This window comes from Pleurodeles waltl, chromosome 8 (genome assembly GCF_031143425.1).
Source record: "Pleurodeles waltl isolate 20211129_DDA chromosome 8, aPleWal1.hap1.20221129, whole genome shotgun sequence".
NCBI classification, from domain to species: Eukaryota; Metazoa; Chordata; class Amphibia; order Caudata; family Salamandridae; genus Pleurodeles; species Pleurodeles waltl.
Genome location: NC_090447.1, coordinates 729,843,313 through 729,865,600, shown reverse-complemented (window position 1 = coordinate 729,865,600; position 22,288 = coordinate 729,843,313). Strand labels below are relative to the sequence as shown.

Here is a 22,288-nt window from a genome sequence, read left to right as displayed (position 1 = left end):
GGAGTTACTGATACAGCACAGACTAGTGATACGGGTTTGATACAGAATGGTGTTAGTGTACCCACTGCGCCAGACATGCAGATACAGTTTCAACCTCCACCGCAGATACAGAGAATCTACCCAGATGTCCCGGTACTAAAGACTACTACAAACCTGATAGTGCCGCCAGACCCGATATATACAAAATCAAGGTTAATGCAGATTGAGTCAACTCCGCAATTGCCGCCCCAGCCGCAGCCACAACTGATACCGGGGTATAATCCAGCAGCAGGTCCTCCATTAATACCTGCCCCGGCTTCAGAAAATCAGACCTTTGGAGTTGCTGCTCCACGAGGTTTGGGACCAGGTCAGACACCAGCTGCAATATCATTGCCAATTACTGTTGGTCCACCGGTGCCATTGTATGCACAAGGTAAGCCTGGTGTATGTGATCAGGGAGTAATGACCCAAGATATAATAAGAGGAGGGTCCATAGGAACCCCTCAGGTAATGGCCCCAGGAGAACAAGCGGTTGAAAAACCAAGGTCTTTGATAGACCTTAGCCCAGTTGAAGCCCCGTTGGAAGCAATGAAACAGGCAGGGCTAGGAATTTTAACCCCAAAGACAATAAATACGAATGCTTCACAGTCGACAATGATGCATGCAGGAAACATTTCCTTACAAGGTTTTACGGTACAACAGTTGAATGAGTGGTTAGAGAAGACCTTTCCTACGCAGAGGACTACAGTAACTGCAGTGGAACCAGAAAGGTTGGGGAAAGATAAGTACCTGAATTTTGTGAGACTGGGCGTGGAAGCTGCTGAATTAGTGGACGGAACAATGGGAGTGAACAGATTAGAGTCATACACAGAAGCAGAATTGAGATACCTGTGCCCTAAGATTGCTAAAGAAGTAGGTAAGGTACATCAGAAATTAGCAAATCTAGCAGACAAATACAATATCGACATTGAGAATATTAAACATTTGAAAAGAAGTTACAGATTAGACTTTGATTCAAAAGACTTCGAGCACATGAGGTCTGCCGGAATGAAAGCGCATTTAAAAGAAATATTACAAAGTGTGCAAATCTGGGGAGCATTAGAAAAGTGGGAAGGCATCTAGCTGCAGTGCAGAGAGGTGACCACTTCAGAAAATCTAAAGTCAGAGTACATCTCCCTGTTCCTGGCCGTTTCCGTTTCTAACTCCACATTTACAGTGGTATCGCACTCGAATCAGGAGTACAAGATGTATTCCTCATCCTTTCACAAACCCTTCACTTGTACAGCACGGGTGGCTCTCGTTTTCTTCGCAGCAACCCCTCTTGTTAATTAATGTCCCACTGTGATTGCTGGAGAGATATAGATGCCTGTGATCCTAACGAAAACTGAATTGAGCCTGAGGAACTGTGTAGCTCTCCTCTGTTCGTACACTGACTGATTCACATGCTATCTATCCATCAAATGTTTACCTGCTACCAAGTGGAAGTTTAGCTTCTTAACATATATGACCTCTGCATCGCAAGGCTCAGACTAGAGACTTGCAAGAGATATTGAATTACTGACACACTACTTGCACTCTAAACTGTTTTTGTTCTGCTGCCATGAGATATTAGTTTGTTTTATTTGTCTTTGTTTTTGTTTGTTAAATGATAAAATATTTTAAAATATTTCAATATTGTTAAATTAGATAAGACTCAAAGGGGAACCGTGATATGGAATTATGTTTTAGGTTTAAAAGAACGGAATATCAATGGTCGAGATAAAGGGTGTACAAACGTAATCTTATTGGTCAATGGGAAGAGTGAATGACTAATAGTCTGTAATTATTTGTAAAAGACAACATGATTTCTAATGCAATAGGCCTGAGTAGCATTCAAAGAAGATCACAGAGAAGCATTACTTCCATTCTACATTTGGTTTTAAAAACATGCAAGTCTTTTTAAAGAAACACGCATTAACATTGCTTTGGATCAACCTCATTCATTCTGAAATTGAAAAACGTTCAGATGTGAACCGATGTATCTACTCACACGTAGGAAGCTGTCCAGTGAGCCGTTTTCCATGTATTCGGTAACAATCATAACCGGTTTGCCTGGAAAAAAAATTAACTCATTGGGAAAATGGAAGTAGAGAAGAATAACCTTAAATTTCATGCATATACATTGCAGCATTTGATTTTGTTAAAATCTTCATAAATAAACCATAGCACAGAGTGATTTAGAAGGATTCTGTTTACATTGGATAAATGAAGAAACAAGTAGTTAATTTGTAAATAAATAAAAAAAATTAGTACCCAAATATTTTATTAGTAGCACACTGTTATTAGTACCAAATGACAGGGTTGCATAATCTTGACTCTACATCATCCCACTTTCTTCCACACTCTACAATTCTTATCTTATGAAGTACTGGTAGATCTTTATCATTAAATAAGGATACATGCAAAATAAAGTAATGGTTTTCACATGGATGTAGTGCAGCCAAAAAAACTGTGCAGCGTTTTCATAGACCTTATTGAAGGACGTACCGCTCAGCATTCCACAACGCATTAACATTTGGATATATCCAAAATATTTCCAAAATAGAACTCTATTTAATATATGCAATGGTTGATATGGTTCGAGACATAGATCAATGTATAATAAATTAGTCTTACATGTGAATTTCGTGCTTAATGTACAGTTTAAAGATCCAATGTGTAAAGAATTCCAACTCCTATCATAAGAATGACAGTGCTACGAGGCTATGCAATGCAGTCAACAAACATAGCACAAGAATGATTTCTTCAAAGCCCCAACCTAATCACATATCCTGTCTTGGAGTTGCATTGCATCAGCAGCCACACAGCACCTGCCTCGGGGAAGCTCCTTCCCATTCTTGAAAATGAAACTGAAAACCGCAGCTCCTTCTTTTAACTGATGCGATGTCCCCAGCAGAGGTGGGAACTGTCAGAATTAGTGTTGTACTGGGGAAAGCATACTACTTTCATAATCCGTGCAGTGTCCGTCTGCACCCAGTGCTGAGAGAGGGCAGAGTGCCTGATTGGCACCGGTCTTCATCTTGTCCCTCCCGATTCATTAAGTAGCTCAACAACAACTTATTCTGTCACGCTAAGAGGAGGCACCGGGTGTTTGAAATCAATAAAAGCATACAATTCTAATTTTAATGCACAGAACCACAGTTACAGAAACCGTTTGGCCAGAAAGGACGTTCATTTGCAGTAGAGGTACCGAAACCATTTTTACAAATGTTTATATTTACAATGTAGAGAGTGAGTTTACAAAGTGCTTCGCTATTCATTTGCTTATAAATATTGTGCGTTTGTTTGTAGACATGAATGACTCCATTTTTTGGGGTTTGTTAAAAAATCACAGCCAATCCTGGAAGCTTGATTTCAAGTTCACTTAGTGATCCATCTCTTAGGATAGGAATTATGGTAATATTTGTAGTTTTCATCAAAACATATTACCGCTACTTACATCAATATAACAATCAGTATGTGAACTGGAAATATGTTACAGCAAATGTAAATAGTTATTTACAGTTCTATTGACCCAAGTAGCCTACTTCTAAATGAAATAACAGATCAGTCACTTCTGAGACCATACATGTATAACCAGCTATCCACACAAGACCCCCTTCCCCGCACATTCACATTGGTCAATCCGCCCATTTACGCGTGTATCTGATCTTGAGACATACACATTTGGCAACTTGCCCTTCGATTTGTTAGTCATTTTGGATCCATCCACACACTGGTTGATCCTTACATCCATGTATTTATTAATCAAACCATGAGTCCGTGTTTTTGTCTATTTGATAGTCCATTTGTAAGTCCATCCTCTGACCATTTGTGTATTTTTCAGTTCACATACCTGCTTAAACAGCCATTCAGAGTATTTAATCAATTGCCAACTCATCTTTTCTGTCCATCTACCGACTTATCCATCCGTATTGATCATTCATTGTAACAGAACTTATGTAAGTCCATCCGTCATATTTGCCAAGCTAAACTGCATGTCCATTAGTTTACATTTTCCAGTCTTCTATTTACAAATCTGTCATTTTAAATGTCAACCTACCCACCTACACTGTTCAGTTGCTCATTGTTATCAATCCCCTACCAGAGTCCATCAAGTGACCGTTTATCTATACCACACTTCTGCCACCCATTTGCACCACACATCAATACCACTCTCTCCCGCATTAAGCTATTCATCTTCACCTTCTCTCGACATCAACACTTACTTATATTTAAGTATCAGTTGACCTACCAATTCATGTGCTAGGTGGTTGAGTCACAGAGGCACTTTGGGGAAGTTAAGACTGTACTGCTACCTTGGCCCTATGAGTGCGCTATTAAATCCATTTCGGGCCAAAACTGTAGTTTCTGCTCATTTTCAGAGACATTCCTCCACGCAATTTTAAAGTTTTCAAATTCTGTACATTTTTTTGCCTAGACCAATCTTCATTACCTTACAAGCACACCATCACTAAACATTGTGTGGCGTAACAAACTCAAGGGGGCTCCCTCGCAAAGTAACAGGAGGGGGCACCCTCCCCTGGACTCAGTCAGGGGCCTGCCTCCCCTGCACAGTGTTCTATGCAGAGGATGTCAGATTTTATTCAGCTTAGGCCCAGGAGGCTTACTGTCACCCAGTAAAATGGTGGCCTGCGCATTTGCTGATGTTTACCTAATTACCTGGGTTGTAGCATACAATTAGAAGTGCACCTGATATTACTCAAGCATGTACCACAAAAAGTGCATTTAGCTGTTGAACAACATGGATACAATTCTACATTCGTGGTGCTCAGTAAGACATCATCCAAGTGGAAGATACCAATGTGTAAAAGCAAACTTGCAGCATTTTCCTGATCACATTTTAGTCTATAAGTACATTTGTGGTCAACAGTATCAAAGGCTGTCAGTGGCAGGCGGACAATTGGGGTAGTGGGTCTATTTTCATCTTTGGTGAATAAGAAATCCTCTTGTCTGAACCTCGTTTAGAGGGCCACAGGTTAAGCAGGAACTACTGAGCTCAGCCATACAGGCGGAAGTCTTTTGCTCCTGATGCCCCATGGCCCGGCCTACTATAGGTCCTGAGCAACTGGGTCAAGAACCCCTTCAGTAATTGACACTCAGTAGTAAAGTGGGTCAAGGAGTCCACTCCTGGATGTCAGCCACAGTCAGGGATGGCTCCTCCTCTATGGCGGAGGAGTGTCCCACCCCCCTCGCCAGCAGCAGCAGGAAACTTTTAAAAATAAAACAATAATAAACAATGTTTATTATAGTTTTAATTTTAAAGGGGCAGGCCAGGGGGGTGACAAGCACTGAGGGGAAAGCCGGCCAAACACACATGCGCAAAAGGGCTCTCCCCAACTCAGCACTGTGTTGAAGGGTTGGAGAAAGCAAGCCCAGGCTCCCAGTCTGCATTGGTCCACCCAGCCAGGGCCCTCCAGCCAGTCATGATACTGCTCTGAGCTTGGAGCCTGTGCCTGCAACGCGGTAGAGAGCGGAGGCGTGACGGTGCAGAGAAGGTAAGTTTATATATATATATATGTGTATATATATATACACATATATGTATATATATATATATATATATACATATATATATGTGTATATATATATATATATATATATATATATAATAATTTCTGTTCCCCCGCTCCTGCCCACCACTTTGAACAGTTGGCAGGTGCGATTGGCCACTGTGATATGTGTAACGAAAGGTTAGTCCAGGGCATCAGCCCTGCTCGTTATGTTTCTCTTAGCAGTCCCATCACCTTCCTGAGATGTGCCGAGACCCCTGGCTCGTGACCCCCCCCATCTGAATCAAAGAACTTCCTTTGAAGTGTGCTAGGGACCCTTGCTCTCCCTTTCTCCAGGGTGTCTCACCAAGCTTACAGGAATGCAGCAATCCACAAATCTGTCTAAGGGGATTCCTCTACCTCCATTCCTCATGTTTCACAATGAAGCCCTTGGTCTCCCAAAATGGAACCTAGAGTCAACAGTGTATTTTACCATTCACAGGCACACATAGACCCAGCACATGAATGTAACATATACACACTACACAGCACTACATTGTTCATGCATTGCACCACTCACAGGCACACCGACACCCAGCACATGCATATTACATGCACTCACTGCACAGTACTGCATTTGCCCTCTATTGTTCCATTTACAGGCACACATACACGCAGCACATGTGCACACTTTGCAACATTACATCCTTCATGTACTATATCACTCACAGGCACACATACACTCAACACATGCATATACCATGCATGCAGCGCACAGTACTGCATTATACCTGTATTGTACCCTTTCCAGGCACTAATACACCCAGCACAGGTACACTGCTCACACGCTGCACAGCACTCCACACCGAACCGATGTAGGCCAAGGGTGGGTTAAGCACACGGCAGCAGAACTTTAAATGAGTGAGATTGTACATCTCACTCCTGTGACACACGTAAAAAGGACCTGTTCACTTCTACTGATTACTTACTGGTATGCTGCCACTACTGAGCTAGTGCAGCTTAGCTCATGGTAAAGGCAGTGGACTTTCACCACTATGAGGGTAGAGCTCTTGGGTACCTTTCCCAATCCAACAAGACTGCAATCCAGGAGACAGGCCTATATCATGGTACACACGCATGATCCTTGTTTGCATATGACAACAAAAATCACCATTATGAATTCAGACATCAGTAGAGTAGGGTACATCATGGCAGGGGTGCAGGACCATTAGCATGTGGAGGACTTTTCCATCCCAGTACTCTCTGATAGTCTTTCTCTCAATGACTTGAAACAGTCACAGGGAGGGTGGTATATATCCCCATGTTCTTGTAGTTGTTCTGGAACTGTATCTTGTAGTATTTTACTGGGATAAAGGAGAGTGAGATAGACCAACGATTGCACACACCAGGTTATGTAATGCTATCTGCATTTGTACTGAGCAAAACTCACCCAGGAGGGTCTCCTTGTGCTGAGTAGGTCTGCCATTGACTTTTTGAAATGTACCACCAGTTAATTATGTGCTTTGATCTTTGAGTTTTGCATTGCACTCCTCTCCTCTTCCATTTGTTTGAAGGGAGTGAAATAAGTTTTCATGGCTTTGGTATCCACTTCGCAGCCTTTTGTTCATGATCTTGTCGGCCTAAGATAGCTCATGTTGTAGCAGGTCAGCTCATCCACTGAACTGAACTAGAGAGATTTTTGATAGATATTTTTTAGCATGATTTCTGGATCAGAGTTGGTTCCTGATAATGATTTTGCAGCTTATAAGTAGCATGACAATCTTTAAGAGTGTTCATTTGAAAAATAAAGCTAACTTAGTGGTGATCACAGATGAGTAATGAATGAATGGTTCAACAATGTTTCAGCCTGCACCAAGGTGTAGATGTAGTAAAGGTATGTGTGAACCCTAAGCCATATATGATGTGCTGTGTGTATTCTTGGCCTTTCAAACCGTCAGTCAATTCATGTTTTCATTATCTATCAATTTGACAATAAGTATGTTTCCAATTTTATTGACACATCTTTCAATGTAACCAAGCATTAACGTTTTGTGATCCTAGCACCTGCAATTGCTAGGAAAGTTCAGAATTATTTTAAGAAACATGGAATTGCATCATGTTGGTCAGTAGATGACTGTAATTACAAAGTAATTGTTCAGGTTAGGTTAGCGGGACACTGGCAATGTAAGTTTCGTCCATTGTGTATCCAGTGTGTCCCCAGGGCTCTCTGAATTCACCAATGTTGGCAATATGTTTGCAGGCTGAAAGTGTGTTAATCAATCCCAGATTAAAGACGGGGTTGAATTAGAGAAGGGGTTTGTAAAATGTAGCTATGCACTATTGGGCTCCACACTCTTCTGGAACACCATATTTAACTGTAAAGTCGCTATGGTAAAGTGGTCCTTTATAAGGGAGGCTCATGGTGAGATGCTGATGCTCCAAGTATTGTGAGTTGTGAAGGCGTACAATTGTGAAAGGTGCAGCTTCAAAAGAAAATCCCCTTGGGAAGTTATCAGGGGGGAAGGGACTTGCACCGGTCCCCTGGACCAGGGTCCTCCCAATTCCAGGCGGTCCACCACAGTTAGCAAAAGGAAACTCACCTTTGCGGTTTAAATATCACTCCTGCTTGGGTGTCTGTATCAATGGTTTATGATAACAAGTAGAAACCACTGATGTATTTTATTGCAACTTACAATTAGGAAGGTATGCCCCCTTATTGCCACATTTGTAATGAGTTTCTGAACCCCATTTGCAAGTCAGAAAAAGGTTCATAACTCACAAAAGAGGTTTAGTTGCAAGTCTTTCAGCGAACTGTAGGGCTTCCTACGCAAAGTTGTTATGCGCATCGGGAATCCTATGTACTGTTCATGAAGTTCTCTCAAATTTAGGGGAATTGCTTCAAGCTGGATTGGCTCAATTCAAGGTCTTCATTCAGAAAGCTGTAATCTAGCTGAAACCTAGTGAAAGTTCAGCCTTTCAGGTGATGTTGCTCTGATAGCTGGAAACTGGAGTATAGGCAGCATGTAGCAGTATTATCTGACATAGCACCTATAATAAGGCGGTATCCACCTTCCTTTGTTACCGGGTAAAACCGGGTTATTTATTGTTTAACTTTGCCTTCACTGATTCTTTTCCTCTTATTGTCAAATAGCATCAGGAAGCTATTTATTAATGAGTGTTATACAAAGTAACTACATAAATATGTGTCTCCACCACCCGCTTCACATCATGACATATATCTCAATCAATCATCAATGAATCAGGATTTATAAAGCACGGCTAATCACCTAAAAGGGTATCCAGGCGCTTGCCTGGTAATTTGCTATATTATTAGCTGTGCATTTACTGCGCTGCAAATGTATTTGTCCCATTGATCAACAACACCATTCACTTAATTATGTCCTTATGTATCCACCTTCCTGCCAACTTCACATATTAGGCCTTAGCTGCTATGGCCACTTCTTTGGAATGGTAATACATGCTGAATGCTGGGGTCGCCAAATGTCAAGTCTGAATTCCACCTGATGACTTTTTTCCCACCACTCTGCATTCCTGCATCTCTGCTTTCTCTATATAAACTGTTTTCGTACAGTTATTTCCCTCTTTCTTTTTCTCTATTCCGACCAATATTTTTATGAACCGGTGACTCTATAATTCACTGTAAAGCAACACTCAGAACCTAATCAGCAACTTCAGTGAACCCAGGAGTTTTTCTTCATGAAATTATTAATTCTGTTCACATAATTTAATTATCACTGATTCATGTTTGACATGCGCATCCGGCATTTTTGCTTTCATCTTCCCGCAGTTTGTCACCTTAAAGTAACAGTTCCTTGGCAGCTACCTGAGATAATTGTGAACGCATCGGTAGCTAAAATATAAGTGCTTGTATACTATATCAGCACATTTCTAAATTTCAGTTACAGAAAATTAAAATAGAGCCCAGCTATTGTACAGTCCAATCATGCAACTGAGGGGTTTGGTGAAATGATAAATCATTAATTAAAGGGGGGCAATCTGTGAATGTCATTAGAACACCGAGACAGCATTGTTGGCATTGCTTATTTTGCAACTGGAAGTTATTTTTGGGGATCGTCACTTATTTCCCTGCATTAGATATGTATGGAGTGCAAGAGAGAGAAAAACACACATATCGAAACGAGGGAGGGAGAGAAAGAAGGTAAATCAGTCACAAAGAAAGAAAGCAGGAACCTACAAAAGCGAGAAATGGGGCAGAAAGTGTCTGTCAGCGGAGTAAAGTCCACCAGCCATGGTATTCGGTGCGCCAGCATCTAACTTCATGGCCGCCAGCTTAATTTTTTATTTTTATAAAGATTTTCATTTTATTTTGAAGAACAAAAAAAGAAATGCACAACGAAAATACATTATAGCAATACCTAAAAAATAATAATAATAATAATACAGATATCAATACCATAGCACCCTCTTCACGATGTAGCATCTGCCATCTCTGTCTCATTCGTCCTGTGGGACCCAGGGACCTGGTAGGCTCACGGCATCCGTGCGGTCTGAAATAAGTTTTAGTTTGTAAGGATTCTGGAGATTTTGGTCCAGTCTTTATGACATTAGAATAGGTGGCTGACCCCTCTTGATACCATGTCCGAGGGAGATCAGTTTGCTCTCTACCTTTTGTGGCCTATGTTCGGTCCCTCCCACACACAGAGCAAGGATTTCAGCTGTTACTGCCCCATGGACCTTTGGTGACTTTTACTTCGGGGGTGTATGGAGCATCCTGCCATCTTAGTTTATTCAATCAGCCAACAGACCCACCCAACTCCCCCATATTCTATTGTATTTTTCAGGACGACCTCTCGCTTCGTACACCAGTCTTTCGCATCCTGCGCACCAATCCACTCCTCGTCTCCATTTGTTAAGGGTCGGCGCTTTTACGGCCTTCCATTCCGACATAATGTCCCTTTTTGCCACCAAGCAGGCCACTCCCAGGAATGTACGACTCGATCTATTTAGTCCTATCTCGCCTAATGCCCCCAGTAAAAGTGGTGTTGGGGATACCTCCACCGTAGACTGCAGTACTTCAGAAACCTCCTCTATAACGGCCCTCCAATATGACTCTATAACTGGGCAGGCCCAAACCATGTGGAAAAAATCAGCTCCTGGCTGAGAGCACCGGGGGCACTCGTCTGTGGGCCGAAGACTCGCCCGGTGGAGCCTCTTAGGGGTAAGGTAAACTGCGTGTAGGTAGAGGGTCTGTAGCAATTGAAACCGTGTGGATATGGCCAGTGTTCGTGGAGCCATTAGTGCCTCTCTCCAGTCTAAATCCTCCATGGGACCCACCCAGCCCTCCCATTTCCGGCGAAGTTCCTCGAGGGGAGGGGATGTGTTAGTGAGGATGGAGCGGTATATTTGGGAGGTTCCTCCTTTGTTTAGGTGTCCCATCATAATCTTAGCTTCCAGCGGGCTATACTCTGGGATGCTGTCTCCTGGTCGTACGTGTACCCGTAGAGCATGTCTGAGCTGTAGATATTTGTGAAACTGGGTGCTGTGTAGAGAGTATGTTTTCTGAAGCTCCTCATAGGGTCGAATGTGCGAGTTGCCCCAGATGTCGCCGAGCGTAGTTATCCCAATATTGTCCCACTTCCGAAAGCCCTCCAGTGTGGAGACTTCCTTTAGCCATTTCCCCTGCCAGAGAGGTGTCTGAAGAGTTAGGCGAGCCCACCACCCCGTGGCTCTCTGTGCTGCGCGCCATCCCGTGAAGACCAGCTTGGTCACCTCTGGGGTGGATTGTGGAATCACGCCTCCGTACAGGGCATTGAAAACCCCATTGTAACCCATCTCCTGAAGTTCCAGTCTGTACGCGGGGTCGGTCCAACCCCCTGTTAGCCAGTTGTTAATCACCAGTAGGCACATGGCTAGGTAGTAAAAATGAATGTTGGACATCCCCAGTCCCCCTTCATAGACGTTTCTTTGACACGTGGCTAGAGCTAGTTTGGGGCGCGAGCCGTGCCATAGGAATTGGCGTGCCATAGTCTCAACTTCGTTGAACCATTTCCGAGGGATTAGGTGCGGGAAGTTTTGTAGTTGGTATAAGAATCTGGGGAGTACCAACATTTTGTATAGAGCTATTCTCCCCAGCGTATTGAGTGGTAAATTCCACCAGCGTTGAAGGTCTTTCCTGGAGTTTTTAAGGAGCGGTGTGATATTCAGTTCCCAAGCTAGCTCAGGGAGCAGAGCTATGTGAACGCCCAGATATTTAAAACTATTGCGGCGGATTGGGATGTTTTCCTGCCAGTTTACACAGTCTCTCGAGGGGTGTAGTGGGATCATTAAGGATTTGCTAGAGTTTAGGGTAAGCCCCGAGGCTTGTGAGAAGAGCTCTAGGAGTTCTAGGACCCGCGGGCCGCTCATTGCCGGGTTGGAGAGGTAAAGGAGAAGGTCGTCAGCGTACAGTGCCACCTTGTCCTCCGGTCCCGCAGGCCATGCCCAGCCTGTTATTAGTGGGTCTTCTCTCAGCAGTTCTGCCAGAGGCTCAACTGCCAGGGCGAAGAGTAACGGTGATAGGGGGCAACCCTGGCGGGTCCCGCGACGGATGGGGAATGGATCGGATGTCACCCCGTTCACCTGAATACGAGCTGTCGGGTTGGAATAAAACAGTTTTATTAGGTTTCGGAATTTGGGTCCAAAACCGTTTTTCTTTAAAACGTGTTCTAAGTACGTCCAATCCACAGTGTCAAAGGCTTTTTCAAAGTCTATTAGTAGGAGGGCAAGAGGGGACCTGGACAAGGTGCCACGGCGAGCTATGGGATTATGCAACCTTCTAATGCAATGTCTGGTGCTACGTGAGGGCATGAAGCCGCACTGGTCTGGATGTATCAGCGAGGGGAGCACTTCCCTCAGCCTGGTAGCCAGTAATGTTGAGAGCACTTTAATCTCCGCGTTTAGCAGGGAGATGGGTCTATAGGCTGAGCGGTCGGGCGCTGGCGGGCAGGTCTTCGGAATCACCACTATTGTGGCTTGGTCTATTCCTGTGGGGAAACATCCCATTTCTGCTGCTTCGTTAAACATGTTGAGTAGATGGGGACACAAAATGTCTCCGCATCTGTTATAGAGCTCGGATGGAAAGCCATCCGGCCCAGGAGTTTTGCCTGATGCTAGCCCGGACATGGCCGTTGTTATTCGGCAAGGGTTATGGGTTCCTCCAGGATCTCCTTGGTTGCTTGTGGGATTTTAGGGAGGATTATGTCATCTAGAAGGGGAGATTCCCTTTCAATTTGCGGGCGGGGGCGCTCAGCGTATAGTTGGGCGTAGTATGAAGCGAAGCTCGTAGCAATTTCCCGAGAGGTCTTCGCTATTGAGCCTGCCTCGTCCACGACCTCTGGGATAACTCTGTCGGCTAGCGGCCGTGAGGCCAACCAATGCAGGAGTTTGCCATTTTTATCGCCCCATCCATACACACGAGCTGCCGATGCCCTCCATGTGTGCTTTGCGGCCTCAAACACCAGCTGTCTTATTTCTTCTCTAATCACTGTTAAACGCCTCAAAGCAGATGCTGATGCCACGGTAGTTTCAGACTGCTCCAGGGCTGGAGCTCTGGCTTTGAGGGTTGTCACCTGTAAGTCTCGTGCCCGTTCGCAGGCGCGCACACGGTACTTGGCATAGCCTCTAAGTGTGGCTTTACATGCCGCCCAGACTGTGCCCGGGGATTGTACGGATCCCAGATTTTGCTCAAAGTACTGGGTGAGGTGGTTCCTTATTTCGAGAGTGAAGTCGTTATTTTGTAGGTACCATGCATTCATGCGCCACATGGGACGTTGATTTGGGGCTATGTCTCCTATCCGGATTCGGACTGGAGAGTGATCCGAGACTCCCCGAGGTAATATCTCAGCGCCAGTGACTCTAGGGACGTCCAGGGCGGGCATGAGCACAAGATCAATTCTTGCCTGAGAGTGGTGAGCCGCTGAAGTGTGTGTGTATTGTCGTGTTTTGGGGTGCCATGTCCTCCATACCTCACACAGTGCTAGGCTTGTTATCCAACCATTTAATTTGGTTGCTCTCCCTACTCGGGTAGATGAAATAGGTCCGGATACGTCTACTTTAGGATCCAGGACTGAATTAAAGTCCCCTCCAATAAGTGCGAGTCCCTGTGGGAGGCCTATAATCATCCGGCGGAGAGTTGATAAGAAGGTGTCGAAGCCAGCTGGGGGAGCGTACACACATACTAAATTTATCGGTGACCCGTTTAGTATACCGGTCACTGCTACAAATCTACCCTGTGGGTCTGACTGCGTGGCTGTAACCACTATGGGCAGTGAGCGATGGAATAAGATGGCCACCCCCCTGGAACCTCTCGAGAAACCCGCGTGGAAAGCTTTGTCAAACCCTCCCCGCGCTAGGATAGGGCATTTGGTTCCCAATAGGTGGGTCTCCTGTAGGAGGACCACTGAAGGGGCATACCTGCGCAGGGTGTTGAACACTGCAGATCTTTTGATTTTATCTAGGAGGCCATTAACGTTCCATGAGAGAATCTGTGTCAGTGCGGGGACCGTGTGTGCCATGATTGCGTTACGGGGATTCGGGGAACTGACCATGGGTCCAGAGATAGGCACCTCGAATGGAAGTGATCTATGCGGCGGGTGTATGTATTGCTATAGTAACTTATCACAACCATTTCACTAAGCCCTAACGTGAGCTTTAAACTCCCCAACTCCCCCCCACCCCATACTTCTACCTTTGAAGCATCTGTCGCCCTAATGCCCAACGGGGGCAACACAGCCGTGTAGACTGCCATCGAGTGGAGTGGTGGACCCCTCCTGTATGTCGGATCAGTTGCAGTTGATTAACGAAAAACCCCTACCCGCAATAAAGTTGTTGGGGTGCTCGGCGTAATGCCGTCGTGGGTGTGCATTGCACCAATCACGTGAGCGCCATCTAGTTCTGCTGGTGTGGCCCATTGCAGAAGGAGCTCAGTACATGTGAGGCCAGTGTCAACCAAGTTCGGGAGATTGGCCTAAACGTTGCTGTTCTTTCGAGGTCTGGTCTCCAGGGTGTACCATTGGTCCCTCCCCTGGTGTGGGGACCAGGTTCGGATAGTTATCCTCGACTGTTTGGGCATTGGAGTTCCTCAGCCTCCCTTTCCTGGAACTGGTGCGCTTCTGACCTCTCTGCATGATCGCTTGCGTGTCACCCGTGGGCCTCCAGACGAATCAATTGGACCCCTTCGGTTTCCGATACCCTCCTCCGTCAGCCAGTCCCACGCCTCCTCAGGTGACTCGAAGAAGTGCGCCTTGCCGGCCAGGTTTACTTTCAGGCGAGCTGGGAAGAGGAGCATGTAGGAGAGCTGCATCGCTCTCAGTTTTTGTTTCACCTGCTCATACGATCGGCGTTTGGTTTGGACTTCTCGAGTGTAGTCTGGGAAGACCAACATTTTCTGATTGTCCCAGAGGAGGTCAGGGGAGTGCCTGGCTTCTCTGAGGATCGCATCACGGTCTTTAAAATTGAAAAAGCGCGCTATCATGGGTCTTCGGGGGCCGCGGGGCCAGGGCTCTATGCGCTCTTTCAATCGCGAACCAAGGTGAAAGAGAGTTCTCCGGCATCCAGGATTTAATCCAGTTCTCTAGAAACTCAGTAGCTTTGCCATCCTCCGCACCCTCCTGGACGCCCACGAAGCGTAGGTTGTTGCGTCTGGAGCGGTTCTCTGCGTCCTCTGCTCTGCGATGGAGCTCGCCGGTCCGAGCCTGTAGCTGAGCCACCTTGGTTCTAAGGTCGGCCACGTCGTCCTCTGTCTGTGAGACACGGCCCTCCACCTCCGTAATACGGCCCACTGCATTTCTGAGATCTTGTCTTACGAGGCCCATCTCTTCCCTCACCTCTCCAATCTTGGTTTCCACTGCCTGTTGCGAAGTCTGAATTGCGAGGAGGATAGTACTGACCCCGTGTGCAGTCTGCACGTTAAGTGGAGCGTCACCTCCGGTTCGGGGGACCGTTGGTGTGGTAAATTGGTCGATCCTCTGCTAGGATGGCTGCGCCTGCCTGGCGGCTCTATCCTTACCCATGCTGTCCGAAGGGCCAAAGAAGTGCAGATATGATCTAGAGGGAGCAGTGCGTATCCGTGATAAGGGTCGCGTGTCTCTTGTCCGGGTGGGTCCGATCTGGGGTGGCCACCATGGGGAGGGGGTTCCAGCGAGGGGCCGAGCAGAGGACGGCAACAAGGTCTTTCACTGGGTCCGCAGGAGGGGGTGGGGTCACCTGTCCCCCTCGTGGTGTGTCCCAGGATTCGGTCAGCAGGGAAAGGGACTCACCCCTCTACAGGTCAGGAGCCATGGAAGCGTCTAAATTGTCGGAATCTTCCGGGGCAGCAGTCCAGTTGTTATCTTGGCGCCCTCATGGCATGCCCATGGCGTTCGGTGCCCCCATAGGCACGGGACAGCGTTGACCCAGGGCCGCTCCAAGGCCAACTTCCCCCGGGGCCCGAGTCTCCGCGGACCCCAGGCGATGGGGAACCACTGGCCCCACTGTGTTCCCCACGGAGTTGTTATTGTGCCAGGTCGGTCTCACCCTTCGGTGGGCTGATTTACCCCCGGGTGCAGGTTTCGGGACTTCGGTTTGTGGGACCACGTGGGTCAGGGCCCTCGTCGTGTTTGTTCGTCACCCCTGCTTCCAATCGCTCCTCCACTCTCGTTCCGGCGCCGGAGCAGGTGTGTTTTTGGAGCTTCGCAGTTTGGGGGGCGGAGCCGGTGGATGGTCTTCTGAGGTGGGGGGGGGACATCCCCGGTTCACTGTTTAAAGTCCAGCAGGCCCCGGGTTCCGGATTGCAGGGCCAGTCTTCCACCATTTAGTGGTGCGCAGTATTGTCTCCCAGGGCTCTGAAGGTGCGGATCTCCAGTGCGCGTCCCTTTATGCCTCCTACCTTCTGGGGTCGCGCTGCCCGAGTCAGTGCGCCGGTGTTCGGACTCCCGGTGTCTGGTCCGCTGAACAACGGGCCTGTCTGCCTCGGAGACGCCCAATCTCGGTGCCGCCGACCGCGCGTGCGGTCGTCCGCCGGGCCCCCCTCTCGGGCGCGCTGGATGGTGTGGCGCCCCCAGGCGCGGCTCCAGGAGCCCCGGTCGGGCCCCGCCGGCCGGGGTCAGTATGCCGTTCGCTCGGCGGTCTCGGCCGGAGGGCGGTTCCCGCCTCTGGCGCGGCCCGGCTCCCGAGCCGGTGTCGCTCCCGAAGGCCACAGGCACTCCTGAGCTTCGGATTTTTGAGCTCCCGGAGTCAGGGGGCCACCAAGACACCCCTCGGGTCCCGGTTGGGACAAAGCAGGATCGATTATGGCAGTATATTTGGGGGATGACGGAGGGGTCCGGAGCACTCTTATAGTGCGACCGCCATCTTGACGCCCGTGGCAACGCCTCGGCCGCCAGCTTCATAGTAGAGCTTTGGGCACTCTTTATTTCACAAACTAAGCACTTACTATAGATGATTATCTTTGAAGTGTTTGTTAAATGTTACACTGTCTATTCATGGGTGTGACAGGACTCCTGGGATTCAGTACTGTTCCCTTTTGTGCTTCATCACGTTTTAATGATTAAGAAATCATATACTAACCACAGCTTCACATTAGGATAAAATGTAAACTGTCAAAACAAAGCCTTGTATGTCACTTGTAATGGAAATATCAGTCCCTGGGTTGAGCGTGTAAAAAAGATTTTTTCACAAATGATTTAAGCTGTTTGTTTAAAATCTGTCAAGTAAATGCTTGTGCACCATCAACTTTCAAAATAACATTAGGCACTAAGAAGACGGAATGTGTTCGCATTTACAGATCCTCTGTGATATCCCTGGATAGGAAATAAATGGGGATGCTTATGCATATTTGTTGTTATCTAACTTTAACACTGAAATTCCACCATTCAAAATTTAACACTGACATATGAGTTTCAGAAACAATAGGCCATAAAACATAAATGAAAAGGAAAAAATCCATCACAAAACAGAGAACATGTTTTTGCCTTGACATATTGTTGGGATGGGACTATACTCTGCATGTTAAATGGCTGTACTCTCTTGCTTTGAGCGCCCAATTGCATGTGAAACTGGTATCCTGACTTTTTGTTTGACATTGGCATCATGCTCATCTAATGGGCAGGCAGAGGCCAAGGCCTTTCCAGGGCAATGCAAGGTCCAGAATTTGTTTTATGACCTAGAGGGGCACACAAAGAACCCCTTATCAGTGTGCATAGGACTACTGTCCATGCCTTGGCTGAGACACTAACATAGTAATGGCAGCATACTATATTTTGTGAATCTTTGTTATGATCAGACATTTTTCTCTGAGTCAGAGAGAATATGGTCTACTGAGACTTCTTGTGCAAAGTTCTGTTTTCTGTTTTTATCTGACTTACCAGAACCTTGCTCTAATATCTTATGTGCATGTCAAGTGTATGTGTGCATGCAATTCATGTATAATACATATATGGTAGTTGATTCTGTGTGTGGTACAAGTCTGAGTAGTGGGGCCATTAGGAGCTACATCAGGTGCCCCTGGTTTAGCATGGCACATAATGGAAGGTGAAGACAGCTTTCCCAGACAGTGGAAGTGTATTGCCTGCATTCCTTTGAGTAAAGGGTAGAAACTCTGACACTAAAGATAAGGAGGATGGAGACAGAGTTTCTCTTGGCATTTCAATGAAGGTCATTAGATATAGGCTGCAGATTAGTTTTGCCTGAACACTGACATTTGGTAGATGGTAGGGTTGAGTGGTGGGTCTGCAGATTCGGTTGGTCAATGTAAGATAATTTGTAGGCAGAGTTTGCCCTTTTGTCTGTCTCTGATTGCTGCTTCAGGAAGGCGAATGACAGGTCTCCCTGAGAGCCTCCAATGTAAAGCTGATTAAAAGAGCAAGAACTAATGCTTGCCAAGTGGCAATCCACCATGAGCCCGAGGGGCTGGTGCTGCTGCCAGTTCCGAGGAGATGACCTGTGCCACCACAAAAGCAGAAAAGCCCTGATCGACCTGGAAACTGCAACTGTTGAAGAAACCCCATTGTGGGTGAATCAGCCTGGTGGTTGCAACTTCTCTACTTGAGCTCCTGCCTGAACTTGCCAGGGAGGTCACTTCTGCTGAGGATCAATGCTGCTGCGCAGACCAGAGTAATCAGCTTCATCCAGTGGTGTCTGTTCCAGCACCAAGTCACTGCTGCGGCCCCTCACAGAGATGAAGCTGTTACTGCTAGGTTGGATACACACACTACAGGTACACCACTACAACCTCAACAGCAACCAGAAGGTTGAAGTGAGGTTTAGCCTACAACTGGAACAGGTAACTAGAACACACAGACTAACTAGTCTGCTGTTTGGACCGAAGGCTTTCTGGCAAGTAAACAAACTTAGTAAGACAACTTTGCGCTGAGTTATGCATTTGATCAATGGTGTATTGGAATTAATCTGCACCTCTGCCTAGCTTATGCCTATGCATATAGTATTCTGGGGACCTTAGTCACAAAGTATCTCCTATAGTGGAGAGAGAGAATACCGGAAGGTGGAGTGTACTGCCTTGCTGAAGATCTTAACTTTGAACTAATGATAAGCACTGGCTAGACAATATGTCATTGTGTCTGATTACTGAATGTTGAGCTCTGAGCTCTTGTGCTCCACACTCACTCCCTGAGAAGTCTTGGACTGCTCCCCGTTGCTTTCCCGAATGTGATGTGTGGAAAGGGCTGTACTTGGTCCATTTTGGAGAGCCATAGTCAAACATGTTCCAGGACACCGGTGGCAAATGACATCAGACACTATAGTTGGGGACCAACAACCCTATCTGCCATGTGGCCCTTGACTTGGGTCTAACACATATTAGAACAAACACCACAGAATAGGGCTTAGCAGAGCCATCACATAAAAGGTTGTTAACTGGAATCTGGAACCAGGTTTCGTATAACATGCTGGTGAAATTGTTGAATGTATTAATAGGATATCATTGCACACACTCTTTCTATCACATGTTCCCTTATTCATCAGACAGTTGTTTTCAAAGAAAATAACAGAGGCTAAGGAATTGTATTTTACTGAGAAAACACACTCATATTTATAGACTGTTGTGAATGGGCTCATATGTCACAGTGTGATGCAGCCTGTCTAATGAAACAGGCAAGATCTCTGAAAGGCAATATTTGAGAATTGTCAGTACCCCTTTATTCTCAGGACTAATCATCCTCACTGATTTAAAGATTAGTGTCTTTCTTTACCTGTGACAAGCTTTTAGACGTGCACATTTATAATGCAAACATATGGAGAGGGAGGCATTTATACAGGACGGAAACGACTTCCCATGAGATTTAAGACATTTGCACTAGGTGTGAGATTTCTCCACTGGGCACTGCTTAGAACAGCAATTATTGTAAGTGAATAAATGTGTAAATGTTGAGCATTACACAAAACAATTCCCCAGGAAATATAAAAGTGTAGTTGTAATGTGTGTGGATTACTTGAAGAGGATTTTCTATCAGAAAAAAATCAAACATATAAACCGTAAGCTGAAGGGAGTGCTCTAACTTTAGGAAGTGGTAAAGGTTACTTGTCTTGTGAAGAAGAATGTTGCCACACATCTCGGGCCAAAATTTTTGTTTTAGGGAGTGAATGGACTTATTTGCATTTTTGGTTGGTTCCCTTTTGTAATGTCACAGACAATCTACATGTGCTAATTTCATGGGTTAGGTTCATTTGGTTAGGTTGACATTGTCAACAAGGGTGATCAGCCTCTGTTCTGCAAGGAGTAGCGGGGGAATAAACAAGAGTAAGCTCAAATGTTAAAGCATGGATGTCAATTTACCAAAATCCCAGGGGTAGCGGAAGTGACATCACACGCCGTTTGACCTTCACACACATTCACACACTGTCCCTCACATAAACACACTCTCGCCCCCAAGCATGCATGTATCATTTATTTGAAAGTATTTTTTACTTACATAAACTGCCAGATAGGGTCATATCCCAACTAATTGTAACCAGTTTTATTACACCAACAGTGAATGATATGATTCACTATTTGTGCAATTGAAAAATGACAGCAATTCAGGTCAGTGGAGCCTCAAGCGATGTCCATTAGGATAAACTACTTCTGTGTCCTGGCTCTGATCTTTGCCATCTCTGAGGCCAGGTGTCTCAAAGGCAGCACCAGGACTCAGAAGAGGCAAGCCAGGGGTCACAGCTGTATCCCCTTGTGATCTTGAAATGACAACCATGCGCTAAATCAGTGGACTACGCAGGGTACAGTATACAAGAGATATAAGTAGGAAAAATTATTTCTAGGAATTCAGATAAACTACATTGAATATAGCAATATGCAAAAATCATAGAATCCATGCTAACATTTAACCCTAAACAGGTATATTTTCTCTAGATAGACATATTGATGGTTTTGGGTTATGTCTAACACATGACTGCATTTTATGTATAGTTTTATTTTTTCTCTATATAAAAGAATACTTTTCTTAATGGAGCACACCTCCTACAAATATGAAGGTAGTTTCGAGGTTAACTTGCATGTTCAATCCACCTTTTCATAAACCTAACACTAGGGACTTAAATTGTGTGCGAAAAGTTATTTGGAATGTTTACATATATATGTGCTTACTTTGTGGCTAATCCGCAAATCCAACAAATGCCCAATGGTGACTTCCCTGTCTAGATGCACCTATGTTACCATATCTTATACCACAAATTCAGCAGATATGGCCCATAAAATGTTTTGTAAGTAAGGCCCAATAGGGCAATGTCCAGCTGGCTTAGGGATAGACATCTTTAGCACAAGCTAACTCCTATATATTTTTGGGGTAAGGGTAAGCAACAACATCAGTTAAAAAGGAACAAGGAGGCTTATTTCCAAGCCCCTTGTGCCATTGTAGTGTCAGTTTTTTGTGACGCTGCAGTGGGCCAAGCAGTCCCCTACACTGAGCCACATTTACAAACTAGCACAATGGGACAATTACAGCAGTTTGTAAAGCCCTGCACCACATTATACCTGCGCCAGGTATGATGGATGCTGGGTGGGCGTTCCCACGTTAAAAGCCACGCAGAACTGATGCAGTGAAATTTACTACATTTCACTGTGCCATTCTGCACCCTTACAGCATCACTTTATTAATGCCTGCTCAGAGCAGGTGTTAAAATGACGCTGAGCTTTTTAACATGGGACCCTCCTCACTTTGCTGGAATAGCATCAGATTACCAATGCTACTCCAGCACTGCACCACTTTTGCTCCAACAGACAGGGCATATTTCTGCCGCATCTGTGGAATCGTACGCCATGGAGCGCTGAATCATCAATACAGTGCTACCATGGTGTTGTTATAGGGGCAGGGCTGGCGCAAGAAAACTGGTGCATAGATGCTGATGCGCCAGTTTCTTGTAAATGAGGCCTGGAGTATACTGGAAAAGGGTTTGTTGCAAGATGGACAAATAATGTATCAAAACAGACAGTTTTCAGGGAGGCTCTAGCACTCAGGCATCTGTTAATATCAGACTAAAGGGCTGGAGGCATAAAAGTCTTCTGAATGTGGAATGCTGTGCAGGGCTGTGCTGCATAGACTGGCATTATTCCTCAAGAAAAAATTCAAACTTCAGGTTGCAAAAGAGATATTGGAATTTTCAGATGGCTTTGCAAACTGTATTATCTAAAGCCAAATACCTTGCAACCTGCAAGAGAAAGGCAGCTCACGAGCAAGTAAATGAGTAACCATTCACAAAGTAGAAACTGCGCATGACAGACAACTATCTTACGTAGCAACGTTTACTCTTGATGACTTTCTATTTTAGGGGTC

At 45.6% G+C, this 22,288-nt stretch overlaps 1 protein-coding gene across 6 annotated transcripts in view; it reads right to left on the bottom strand.

Moving 5' to 3' along the window:
* EPHA3 (EPH receptor A3) overlaps window positions 1-22,288 on the bottom strand; it is an 853,173-nt gene that overhangs the window by 178,021 nt on the left and 652,864 nt on the right. For all 6 annotated transcript variants that reach the window (XM_069204910.1, XM_069204911.1, XM_069204912.1 and 3 more), the window contains exon 12: window positions 2,009-2,070. In XM_069204910.1, the coding sequence (XP_069061011.1) occupies window positions 2,009-2,070 (62 nt within the window). Of the gene's footprint in view, window positions 1-2,008; window positions 2,071-22,288 lie in introns of those variants that run through there.